Source organism: Ochotona curzoniae, unplaced genomic scaffold (assembly GCF_017591425.1).
Source record: "Ochotona curzoniae isolate NIBS_2020 unplaced genomic scaffold, NIBS_Ocur_1.0 contig_2210, whole genome shotgun sequence".
Taxonomy (NCBI): Eukaryota; Metazoa; Chordata; class Mammalia; order Lagomorpha; family Ochotonidae; genus Ochotona; species Ochotona curzoniae.
Window position 1 is genome coordinate 28,642,672 of NW_024465369.1, and position 13,751 is coordinate 28,656,422.

At 34.8% G+C, this 13,751-nt stretch overlaps 1 protein-coding gene across 3 annotated transcripts in view; it reads right to left on the minus strand.

The window, feature by feature from the left end:
• Nucleotides 1–13,751, minus strand: part of SCN9A (sodium voltage-gated channel alpha subunit 9) — a 70,618-nt gene that overhangs the window by 41,348 nt on the left and 15,519 nt on the right. For 2 of the 3 annotated variants that reach the window (XM_040972077.1, XM_040972078.1), the window contains exons 10-15: nucleotides 12,729–13,016; nucleotides 8,275–8,613; nucleotides 5,537–5,666; nucleotides 3,870–4,108; nucleotides 1,649–1,822; nucleotides 77–433 (exon numbers count right to left, since the gene is read on the minus strand). In XM_040972077.1, the coding sequence (XP_040828011.1) occupies nucleotides 77–433; nucleotides 1,649–1,822; nucleotides 3,870–4,108; nucleotides 5,537–5,666; nucleotides 8,275–8,613; nucleotides 12,729–13,016 (1,527 nt within the window). Of the gene's footprint in view, nucleotides 1–76; nucleotides 434–1,648; nucleotides 1,823–3,869; nucleotides 4,109–5,536; nucleotides 5,667–8,241; nucleotides 8,614–12,728; nucleotides 13,017–13,751 lie in introns of all 3 variants that reach the window. The other variant, XM_040972076.1, reaches the window with a different exon arrangement.

Genomic DNA, 13,751 nt, shown 5'->3' on the forward strand with positions numbered 1-13,751 from the left:
AGAACTAATTAACACTTAGATTCTAATGGTCCATATCACATAATAATTTCAAGTAAACGGACAGCTGATTACATACCACTAAGTTTCCAATCACCATGACCATCATGTACACAATAAGACACATAGGTTGGCCAGCGACCTCCATACAGTCCCACATGGTCTCTATCCACTCTCCGCATAACACACGGAAAACAATCAGGAAGGAATGAAAGAAATCATTCATGTGCCAGCGTGGGAGGGAACAGTCCTTATTGATCTTACAGACGCATTCCTTGTAACTTTTACCAAACAGCTGCATGCCGACCACAGCAAAAATGAAGACGATGATGGCCAACACTAATGTGAGGTTACCCAGAGCCCCAACTGAGTTACCAATAATCTTTATCAGCATGTTCAGCGTTGGCCATGATTTTGCCAACTTGAAGACTCGGAGCTAAAAGAAAATATAAAGCTTAATGTTAGTCATTATAATAACTTCTTCAATGTCTGCTCTCTTGACATTTGTTCTAAATATAAAGCAGACTGTATGTTTTATAACACTGTCATTATTATTCGGCTAGAATGAATTATTTCTATATTTCACCTGTTTACATTTGCATCTGTTTCTTAATACTCCCAGGTTTATTTGCATACCTTCCGCAATATAATTGCAATATATATTCTGAAAGAAGTATGTAATCTTAGGTCAGGACTTCCATAGAGAATTTTAGAACTTTTTAAAATTTTTTCCCTAGGATTGATAATTTGTCATTGATGTTATTTCCTAATACTTTTATAATTTTTTTCATTCAGACATTTGGATGCAACCCAGTGTGTTGGGGATAAAATGCTTTCAAAAGTCTATTCACTTCTATGTGTTTTTGTAAGAGACAAAAGTTGTCAAGATAACAATGATTTAATCTCTATCAAATCCATAAACTTATGAACCTATAATTTAAATCTATAACAGGTAAATTCCAGCTAGCCAGTAAATGCATAAAAAATGGAAGGAAGAATGTGCCTCTAACTGGCAGAAATCCATATAGATTTTATAGTATAATTAATAGCTTTAAAATGTAATACAAGCTATCCAGAGCAACATAGTTTTAATCTACTACCTAAAAAAATGAGGTTAATTGAAGATTATATTAGAAAATAAATAACTTGAAAGTTTCATTTATTAACAAACTGTAGTTTAATTGATAACTCAAATTTATGTCATAATTCTTAATAATAAAGAATGTAAATGAAACTCAATCTTCAAATAATTCCCCACTATTTTTCCTACTTTGTTTAAAAGTTATATCGCTAAATGCATATCTGTAGGCATATTTAAAAAAAATAAAGTAATGTAAAACACACACACACACACACACAAATAAAGTCTGTAAAGTGAAAGTTTCTAATGTAAAACAAATTACCACCTTAATAAGTAGAGAAAGTATTTGTTATTCTTCAAATGAAAATTGAACTTGTCTTTAAGACCTTAAAATTAAACTATATATTCAGTTTTGACTGTTTAATGCATCTATTAGTGAAATTAATATTACTAGATAGGATTAACACTCTTCCATTTGTTTAAAAACTCTCCAAATTTTCAATAATAATTCAAAATCAAATAAACATCATTTATTAGCAAATAATAATGGTAAGAGCAGTTTATATTTACCAATCTGAATGATCGCAGAACTGATAGTCCTTCCACGTTTGCTAGAAAAAGTTCTACTAAACTTAAAGTTACAATAAGACTGTCAAAAATATTCCAGCCTACTTGGAAATACTCATAGGGGTCCATGGCAATTAGTTTTAAAACCATTTCAGCTGCAAATATTCCAGTGAAGACCTAAATGAGAAATATAAAATCTTTCAAATTATTGCTTGAAGATACAGAGTAAACATAAGAATATCAGTGACTATTTAACATTCACTAATTGATTCACAAATATTGTTATCTTATTTAATACTTCATTAAATAAGTACTTTTTAATAGTTATTTAAATAAATAAAAAAATCGTATTTAATACTATATGGTAGGATTTCACTATTCCCTTTAAAACTATTATATTGGCTTTCGTTATCTTCAGATAAGATTTTATAAAAGCATATTAAGATCTTTGAAAAGCAAAACCTTTGACAACACACTTTGCAAAAACATCACATTAGTCAACAGATTTTGATGATAAAAGGGGAGCAGATTGATACTGAAATTTTGAGCCAGTCTTTTTTCCTGACCTAAGTACTTAGAGCAATAAAGTCCATGTTGACTCACTCTTTAAAGATTTATGGTAAGAAGAAAACACATTTAATTGGCATAGTGGAAACTAAAGTTATACTTTCAAAGTTTTGACACAATAGTGCACTGTAAACCATCATTAATTCATGACACTGGTATCAAAGGACTCAAAAATGCAATCGTTAAAGATTTGTTTATGACTCATTCAGGCATGTTTCGACTCAAAGAATCTAATCAGAGAAGATTCAAAGATGTTTGGTCTGTGATTGTCTAACAGCCTTATAAAATAATGCAGCTTTAAGAAGATTCAAATGGAGAAACTGAATTTGGGGCTGTGGTAATATATAAGAAACGTCAAATTATCTTGAATTTCATAATGATGCAGTCAACTCAGTGAAAATAAACTGTTTTCGGGCCCGGCGCAGTGGCGCAAGTGGTTAAAGGTCCTCGCCTTGCACGCCCGGGATCCCATATGGGCGCCGGTTCTAATCCCGGCAGCCCTGCTTCCCTTCCAGCTCCCTGCCTGTGGCCCGGGAAGGCAGTCGAGGACAGCCCAAAGCCTTGGGACCCTGCACCCGCGTGGGAGACCCGGAAGAGGCTCCTGGCTTCGGATCGGCATAGTATCGGCCTGTTGCGCTCACTTGGGGAGTGAATCATCGGACGGAAGATCTTCCTCTCTGTCTCTCCTCTCTGTATATCCGCCTTTCCAATGAAAAAATAATAAAAATAAATCTTTAAAAAAAAAAAAAGAAAATAAACTGTTTTCAATGAACCAAATTTCCACTAACAAGTAGAAACTAGCTGGTTCTGTCTCCCCAAAGATATACAGAAAGAACGAAATGCTAATGCAGAGAATAAAAATATTTAACTTCTGGGCAGATACATAACTAGTAAAAACACATGATTGGCATTCAAATCCAGATCTTTTGGAACTCAAAGGCATAGGCATTCAAACACTGTTACGCCAAAATTACATACCCATAGTGTGTGGGATAATAAAAGGAAGCTATAGAGGCTAGCCCCATGTGGAGCAGCAGGCTGATCCTCAGCCTGCAGCGCCTCAGCCTGCAGTATCAGCATCCTGTGAGCACCAGTTCAAGTCCAGGATGATCCACTTGGAATCCAGGTCCCTGCTAATTCCCTGGGAAATCAACAGAGGATAGCCCAATTCCTGCCCTGGCACCCACATGAGAGTTTCAGACCAGCTTCAGTTCAGCCCAGCTCTGCCCCTTGCATCCTTCTGGTGAGTGAACCAGTGGATGGAAGATGTTTCTGTCTGTGTACTTCATTTCTATAATTCTGCCTTTCAAAAAAACACTCTTTAAAATTTAAAATTTCTGCCTTGAAAAAAAGGGACTCTATAATGTAATTATATTATGTGCAAAAAAGTGTGAAATTTTCAAAATGTTGCTCCCAAGGGATAGGTTGGTAGGAAGAAACCAACAGACACACAATAACTCCCAAGATGGTGACATAGTACAGAAATATTATGGAAAGCACTAGTGTTATTTATAGACTTCATCATGATCACAAAGTTATTTTGAAATACTATAGGTGAAAAGAAACTTGACTCTGCTAATTCCTAGATATACATAATTACCAAGCTGCAGATCCATCTGACTTGAAAAGTGGAATGACAGTGACTATAGAATCTTACCAAATTCCCCACGACGAGCACATTTTTAAATTCTTCAGTCATTGGATGATGCTCCATGGCCATAAATAATGTGTTCAAAACAATGCAAATAGTAATTGCAAGATCTACAAAAGGATCCATTACAATAATATAAATGAGCTTTTTGAATTTTATCCAAAATGGAGAGCAATTCCAGATCAAGAATTTATGTGCAAATCTGTACCACCACGGTGGACATTTTTGTCTAGACTCTTCAAGTTCTGGCAAGAAAAAAGCAAAAGAAATATTTTTTAAAATGAGAGAGAGAATGCAGTTCATTGTATATTTCATTCCTAAACACAAGTAACTTCTAATATTCAAACTAAAGCTTGGGGATTTTCTAAGATTTACTTACTTATATGAAAGGCCAAGACAGACTCCAAGAGAGATTTTACATCTGCTGATTCATTCCCCTCAAAACCTTCAATGGCTGGGAATGAGTCAGGCCAAAAGCAGGAGCTGGGATTTCGATTCAGATCTCTCCTATAGGCAGTAGGGTTTGAAGCACTTGACAGTCATGACTCTCTGACCTCCCATGGCAAATATTAGCAGGAAGCTGAGGTAAGGAGCAGAACCAGGACTCATACCTGGGCACTCTAGCATGAGACATGGCACTCATTACAAGCAGAGCCTACACTGTCTATACTAAATACCTACAGCAATACTGGTGGTTTGGATTTTACAAATTTAACAAGATTATCTCTGTGAAAGGCATAGTGTGTGTGTGTATATATATATAAATATATAGCAAATATTAGACATCATGTAACTGGACTAAGTGAGGAGAAGGCAGTGAAATGAATGAAAGCAAGTATGTGAGAGTGATTCAAGAGAAAAAAATGCACCCAATGTAATGGTAAACAGAACTGCTCTTTCCTTAATGGAGAAATATATTTTTTCTTTGGCATTTAATGCCTCGATAGACAATTTGTTCATCTTGAAAAAACCTTATTCTCTATCACAAGTGACAAAAAAAGCAGGAGCTGGGATTTGTGGAAGCATTGTGGAAGTACTCATGTAGTAGATATTTCACACCATTTGTCCATTTGTTTCTCAATACAAACTTACGGTAGGATAAAAAGTTTATCCCACAGTGGCTAGTTTATAGATAAGGTAAGACATAGTATAGGTTTGCAATAAGATGGGAGCCAGCACATTTTAAGAAATCAGCACCCTGACTTATTAAAAAGCTCGACTTATTAAAAGAAACTACTACTTAACTATTATTAAAATATTACATAGTTAGAGAATTGTATGTTTCTGGATTAACCTATTTTTCTGTGTCAATGACCATCATTTATCTTTCAAAATTCATGTTACCCATTTTCAAGAATATATAAAGCATTCCATTAGTATATATATGTTATCATTATTGCTTAATGTAGTTTTATATTCTTTGTATAATTCCTAAGAACTTCATCTACATATTCTTGGTTGGCCAGGATAAAAGTCAACTTTAAGTATATGTATGATGGGGCCAGCATTGCAGTGTATCGGATAAAAACTGTGAAGCTGACACACCTGGGCACCAGTTCTTTCTCTCTCTCTGTCTTGCTCTTCATCTTTTTCTCTTTCTCTCTCTGGCTTTCAAAGAAATACAATACAATCTTTTAAAAAAAGAAATACAACAAAAAGAATACCAAACATACCTTCTACAGTATTTGTCAGTATGCTTGCTCTACTCATAGCTCTTTGTCTAAGATGAGGATCATTCAGCATATCTTCTGAAAGGAAATAAGAACTGGAACGTCTTTTTTTATATATTTGATTTGTTGTACCCTAAGGAAAAAATGACAATTATCTAGAGCCTTAAGGACAAAATCTAATAAATTACAGGACAAGATAAATTCTTACTTCATTAGCGTTAATCAGTAATCGAAAATAGGGACCAGATTACTCAAATTATGGCTTTGCTACTTAGCAATTTTCTATCATCTCATTTTTCAACATTAGTTAAAAAGGGGGTAAAGATACTCCCTCAAATCTTGTGTGGTTTATGAAAATATGAAATAAAAATCTATTTACCTTTATTATTATTTCTATCACAATCTATCTTTCTTTTTTTTTTTTTTTTTTTTTAATCTATCTTTCTGAGTGGCCAATTTATCCAGTTACCTTTTCCTACCTGAGAACAGCTGAACAAGTGTTGTAGTGCTTTGAACAAAAGGGTAGATACTCAACATTTCTGGATAACTTTCTGTAATTATTTTTGTTAAAATAACAATATTAATGAAGTCTACTGTAATCACTTTTTTTACTGCCAGGGAAGACATAATGAGCTAAGCTGGGTATTTTTACTACAAATGACTGAGTTTGAAAAGGAACAATGGAAACTAATGGGAAGTGCAGCAATATGAAGAGTGCAAGCTCAGTATAAAGAGGTGACCAGTGTTCTGCTCTACAGATTGCTGCCATGCAGAAATATACACTCAGGCACAATGACTGTGTCCAGCTTTCCATGAAAGTGCCTAGAGAGTAATTTCAGTTTGAAACATTATGCTGGTTCAATGCAAGCAAATAATACACACCACACAACTTTTCAAATATACACATAAACAACTCTAGAATGCTATTTCTATTGCATATTTGTCCTCATATGTGTAATATACATATATGCACATATATATACATATATAGACACATATATATGCCTTAGAAGCAAATATATACATTTATATAGTTCTAGGGTTGTATAGTTGTGTATATACATATATGATGTTTATAAAAACAAATATGCACAAATGTGTATGCAGGAAGTATGTGTATATGCAGACACATACATAGAATTGCAAGTGACATTTTATTGAAGACTGTAAAACCATGTTCTGTCTGGCTTGGTCTCCAATTTACTGACTTTGAAGAAGCAGAGTTTTTTTTTTCTTCAAATCAGAGTTTGTTAAAAATTCTCTTGAGCACATAATATTATACTATCATATAACACTTTATATAATATTGTAGCTTTTAGGTTAGAGCAAATTGCCACACAATGCTTCCATCTTTTGTTTCTTGAATTCTATTGTATCTTAAAAGCATGCACTAATTTATCCACTTTGATATTTAGGATTTATTGTGACATTGATTTCTCTGTGATGAAAATATATTCTTAAATACCCACTTCATTTAAAAGTTAGAAATAATCTCAAAATGTTAGCTAATATTTTGCCAATTATATAAAAACTAGAAAAACACACACAATAAAAATCCAAATCCACAAGGGCAGCATGCTCATGTCATGAGGAATACTGGACAGACAGGCTCAGGCTGTGTCATGCAAGCATAGCGGTCACACAGGAAAGCTAAAAGCACATGCATTCATTCATGCTGAAATAGCTGCATGGCTCAGGCTTTGAGTAAAGTGCAATCTTATTGAGATACTGTATTTTCTTCAAGTATAATATATGAACATTTAGTATATGTTCAAAGTTTATTGGGTTAGTCAAAACTCTTGCTGACATGTATTATAATAACATAACAGAATATCCTGGAAACCCTGGAATCGGATTGCACTTTTAAGCCTCCTCGGGTATTTTGTTCTAACTACTCAGTGACCCCTACACTCTCGGAGTTATTCTGAAAATATTTTTTGGTTTGTTTTTGTTTTTATGTCTGCTTATTGGTGTAAATGAAGATGTTTCTGTGATTTTCTTCATAGAGCCTAAAGATACATTGTGGCAGTGAAAACATTTTGTCTCATTTCTGAAGGGGAGCTAAATCATAGTCAGTCTGAGCCATTTCCAAGACCGAAAGACTATTGTGCACTGAAAACACAGCAGGACGTGTAGTGAAGGAGGGCCTCTACTTAAACCTTATACTTATCATTTGTTACTGAGTGGACTTGGGCAAATTGCTTTCCCCATGTCTCAAATTCCACATTTGTAAAATACAGGAATAATATATCATCTAAAAGTTTGTTAACATAGATTTGGTGTTGTTATTTTTATGACTACTAACAGCTCCAAATAAGATCTTTGGCAATAAGGTATATAAAACATAGTGACCTGAAAATGATACCAGTACATGGCAAGGAATCCAATTGTTTTTACAGAAATGGAATCCAGTATCAGCTAATAAGGTCAGCATCATCAATGCATTTAAAAGTTGTCTAAAGGAGGGATTTGCAATCAGCTAAAAATATCAATATATAAGTGGTTTTAAAAAATGATATTGTTGAATCACATGCCTACAATGTATAGTATTAAGACTAAATTAGTGAGTGGAAGATGTGTTTTTACAGGAAAAGTATTGCAGAATGCAGTGCCATTCACAGAACTAGAGAGAAGGTCTCTCCAACAGAGGGAGTAACTGACATAGATTTAGGGTCCAGCCATGCCTGAGCTATATAAAACGTCCTTACGCTGTCATCAGAAGTTGCCTTATCTATTATCACCTCTGGCAGAAGCTGTCCATTGGGGAGCATGAGGGCTGAGGGTCCATCAATCAAGGAGACCACACCATTGCAGTCCACGGCACTGTGCATCTTCCCATTCACCGGCAGCACTGGGGGAGACCTACTGGCTTGGCTGTGATTACTGCTGCGACGTTCCTGGGGTCTGTGGGGCACGAAGAGTGAGTCCCTTCTGCTCTCATTGTCTCCAAAAATGCTGTGCTCATCATCTGCGAATTCAGTCTCAGATCCTATATCTTTTCCTCGAATCTTGAAACTGAAAAGACTTGTTCTGCTGCTCCTCCTTGCAGAAAACAAGGAACCAGGGATGCTGAGAGGTGACTGAAAAACAAAGGGATGAGATATGTGCTATAGCACCTATATATACAAAGAAGTGCATTCCATATAACTTCCACTGAATCCATTGGCCTTGGAATAGGTGGCTCGGTTCTTGTAATAAAAGAGACATAGTTGAAAGCAAAGCAATTCAACCAAAAGATAACTTTTTTTCAAATCAAGAAATGAATCAATTAGAAGAAATCATATTTTTAGGATCCAGTGGGGGGTGTGTGTTTGTGTGTAGTATCATATACTGCTATTCTTGTCAGAGTCACGTCTCCATCCTTTTTAGATACTTTACTTTTCTGTACAGGGCATGCTACTTTAAAAAAATTGCGAGAGCTTGTGTTGTGACATAGCAGATAAAGCTGCCATCTGTGACCATTGTATCCCATATATGAGTCATGATGCTTCATGTTCCAGCTGATTCACTTGGATAAAACATCCTGTTGGGAAAAGCAGTGAAACTGGTTCAAGTGTTTGGGAAATGGTCGTCCATGGGGGAAACTGAGAAAAAGGCTTTGTCTCCTAGAATTGGCCCAGCTTATCAATGCCTTTGCAGCTATCTTGGGAGTAAACCAGCAGATAAGAAATCTATCTTTTCTTCTCTCTTTGCAATTCTTATTTGAAAAATGAGTACATCTTTGAAAAAAGAATTTGGCATTTGAACCTATTTAGTGTTCATCATACAGATTGTTAAATGCCACAATAAATTTAAGGTAAAAGACCATGCTACATGCTTTCCAATATACAGCTTGCAGCTCCAACGTACAAACGACTTTTAAATATGCCTGTGTATCATGAAATGTTACAAGATGTAAAAATAATAATAATAAAGAGGACAAAAAGTTACACTTACGTGACCCATGTTCAGGATAAATTGTTTCCATAAACCAAATTAAGTGTAGTTATTTGGAAGTACTAAGTTCCACACATAGTTTAAATTCACATGTAAAAGATGTGAGAGGCATTATAAACAATGACAAATGAGTATTACAAGGTCTTTTCCTTTAAACCACCTATGACTGCTCTTGTCTTACATGTTAATAGTACTAAATATGTTCAAGTTCTTTCTCACCATATACATTAGGGAAATTTTTGAATAATGAGGATCTACCTTTTATTTCAATGTTCAGAAAGAGAGGAATTCTAAACAGGCACTAAAGAGAAGATTCAAATGGAGAGAATAGAGTAAATTGTGTGAAGGGGGTGCCTGCCTCAGCGTGAGACATCTAGTGACACCATTATAGGAAAATAAGATTATTTCAGTGGGAGAGATGTGTGTACAAAGTCATGAAGGTATGAAAGTCACAGGCTGTTTTCAGTGGAGAGAGACTACTCTGGCTGGGTGAACTGAGGACACCCGAAGGTAGAGAAAGCTGCAGAGTCGAAGGAATTTGTTCCAGGGTTAAGTTGTGGGTCTGGTTCTGGAGCTTATGGAGCAATTTTTTTTAAAGGTAAGCAGAGACATGAGTAGGTTTTTGTTTGTTTAATCAAAATGCTTTGGAGGTGTACGACAGAGGGAAGTGCTTAGGAGAATACAAGCATTGAGAATTTGCCAAGAAATACAGATAGCAAAACCTGAGGTTTAGAGATTTCAATGAAAAAAGGAGAAAAATTCTACACAGTCAGAATTAATAGGCTAAAGGACAATATCAGCTAATGAGTTTGGAGATGAAGGATGTCAAAGACACCAGTGAAGTTCAAACTGGGGACAGATACTGTGGTGAATAAATACTCAGAGCAGCAAAGAAAGGGAAATGAATCTAAGATTACTTTTTATCCATTGCACATTAATGAATCTAGAATAAATAGAACAATTAGATAATGTAGAAGACATGGGCAGAAGTCTGGAATAATCTACCAAAATTAAGTCATGAAGAATAATAGAAATTTAAATAGAGAAGCAAGATAGAAATTGATAGTAGTTAGGATCCTCCCAATAAATAAAAGCTCAGTTTCACTGCTGAACTCTACCAAATTTTTAAAGAATTAATTCCAGGTCCCAAATGTCCCAAAACAGTTGAGAGGGAATCCTCCTAAACTCCTTTCATTAGAGTAGCATTACCTTAATTCCACAACCAGAAAAAGATAAAACAAAAACTAAGTCAGATATCACTGATTAAAAAAATCCTCAACAAAGTAATAACTAATCAAATTCAACAGCACGTAAGAAAGATCATCCACCGAGGCCAAGTGGAAGTACCTCTGATATTTAGGGATGGATCAACATATGCAAATCAACAAATACGAAACACATTAATAAGCTGAAGAGTAAGAACTATATGATTATCTAAACAGATGCAGAAAAAACATCATGAAATACAACAGCCTTTCTAAACCTTTAAGCAAATCCAGTATAGAAAATACACACCTCAACACAATCAAGGCAATAGATGACAACACAACCAGCATCATATTTGAATGGCAAAATGCTGCAAGCATTTCCATTAAAATTTCAAACCAGACAGGGATGCCTGCTCTTACAATTAATATTTATTATAATTACAAAGTTTTAGACAGGGAAATTAGGCCAGAAAAAGAAATCAAACTGTCATAAATGGGAAAGGATGAAATCAAATGACCCTATTTGTAGAGGACATGAGCCTACAATTATGGGAACCAACAGACTCCACTAAGAGGTTAGTGGAACTCATAAGAGAGTTTGAAAGAGTGGTAAGATATATACAAAACCAAAACTCAAAACACCATTGTATACACATATACAGTCCTATGGCTGAGAAAGAAATTTACAATAGTATAAAAATTATAAATATGTTTGGATAAATTGAACCAAGGATATGAAAGATCTCTACTCTACAATGAAATTTATAAAATATTAGGGAAATATGAGCCCAGTGCTGTAGCCTAGTGGCTAAAGTCCTTGCCTTGCATGTGCTCAGATCCCATTTGGGCACCAATTTATGTCCTGATGGCCCCACTTCCCATCCAGCTCCCTACTTGTGACTTGGGAAAGCAACTGAAGACAGCCCAAAGCCTTGCGACACTGCATCTGAGTGGCAGACCTGGAAGAAGCTCCTGGCTCCCGGCTCTGGATTGGCTCAGCTCTGGCCATTGCCACCACTTGGGGAGTGAATCAGCAGACAGAAGATCTTCCTCTCTCTCTCTCCTCCTCTATTTCTGACTTTCCAATAAAAATAAATAAATAAATCTTAAAAATATATATTAGTGAAATAAATAGAAGATGACACTAAATGATGGAAAAATGGATTGGAAGAATTAATAACATCAAAATATACATACTTTCCAAAGTAATTTATAGATTTAATGTGAGCCCAATTAAAATATCAAAGGAAATGAAATCTGTATATGAGTTATCTACATCTCATGCTTACAGGTGTTCAACTTATAATAACTAAGATTTAGACACAATTTCAAGCTAAGAGTTGGATACAACCCAGACTGATAGAGATTGTAGTACGTAAACACAATGGAATCACCTCACCTGTACAAATAAATGAAAACCTGCATTTTGCAACAAATTGGATGCAACTGCAAAACAATCAGTTAGTCCCCCGCCCCGCCTCCCAAATACTGTGTGTTTTACATGGTTTGTAGTAACATACACAGAACATTAAAAAATGTAATATATGTGAGTGAAATTGTCATTTTGAGATTGGATTATTTTATAGCCCTTATCTATACTCTTGAGGAACAATGGTTTTTCTACTTTTATTGAATTTCTTCCTTACTGAAGGGGCAAGCTTGTGATTATAATGTAAGCTGAAAGTATAACATTGAAAAAAGCAAAACTAAGAATTGTAAGAGACTGGCGGTGGGAAGTATCATTCTCTTAAAACATGACATACATGAAATTATTCCCATTAGTTGTATAAGAAAAGAAAATATATTCTTGTGTTAATAGTCACTTAATTTCTATAATGGTGCTTAACAATACTTTCATTTTGACCAATTACCTATTAGAGAAGATATAACAATTCTGAAACTAAAAGTTCCTTCAAAATAAAAAGTGAAACAATAATTATATCTCTATTGTTTTGATAAAGAAATGGACAGGTTTTTTACAGTTAAACCACTGCTCTCTCAAATCAAAATACACTTGTCTGTCTCTGGCCTGTGGCAGGCACCTGGTATACCTGGTTAGGTGTCGACAGTTTTTTCTCACGTGCTCGCCTATGCCCTTCAACACCAAGGTGAAAGTGCTTCCTCCTGATGCTCTCCTCCGACCCGGACCTGGACAGCTTCTCCTCATCCCCCTTTTCCTCCCCACTGCAGAGTTGCTTTTGATTCTTTTTCTTTCTTCTGTTTCTCCTTTCTTTAGCACTTTTAGAACTCAGTTTGGAAGTTTCAGAAGAACTCTCCGAGAGGCCCACAATTCTGCTTCTCCCAATGCTTGTATATTCAGCTGCTGCGGCTGCAATAGCCTGTTGAACAAAGACGTTGTACACTGTGAGTCATTTTAAACAAATTCCAAGAAGCCCTGTTACAGATCACTTCCTTTTCATCAATTTAATTAGTCTGGGCATGTAACTGTGTCCCTTGGAAATGAATTTAAAACAGTTTGCTTTCCATTATAATGAGCAAGGTTACGAAGAATATGTTTACTTCTTCTACTCTGAAATAAAGTTCTATTTTGCTTTGAAATTGAACTATTGTATGTTTTTTATTTGCATATGATAATACAAACTCCATATTCTATGTTCAAATTTTACTAGGTAATTTTGGAACATATAGTTCACATAAAGAATGTAATAAGATACTCTGAGTATATCACATACGTAACAGAATCATGTAATTCTACAGTTCAATAAAGATGGAATTACCTGAAAACTAAAACAAATTATTAAATATCTCAAGGAAATGATTAAACTGTTATTATAATGAAATGGATTGATAAAAATTCCCTAGGCAGTTCCTAAGATTATCTAAACACTGTATAGCTTCTCTATAGAAATTATTACAAAATTAAACAATCATTACCAAAAAAAAAAAAAAAAAAGAGATCTTTGTTTTGGATAAAAAGATGTTAATGGAAAAGAAAGCAACTCACAATGTTACATCTCATAAATAACCAATAGTTACAACATTTTCTCAAACTTTATATACATGTGTATAGTTATTATTTAGTATACATTCTATTTAGTCCATCATTATTTTAA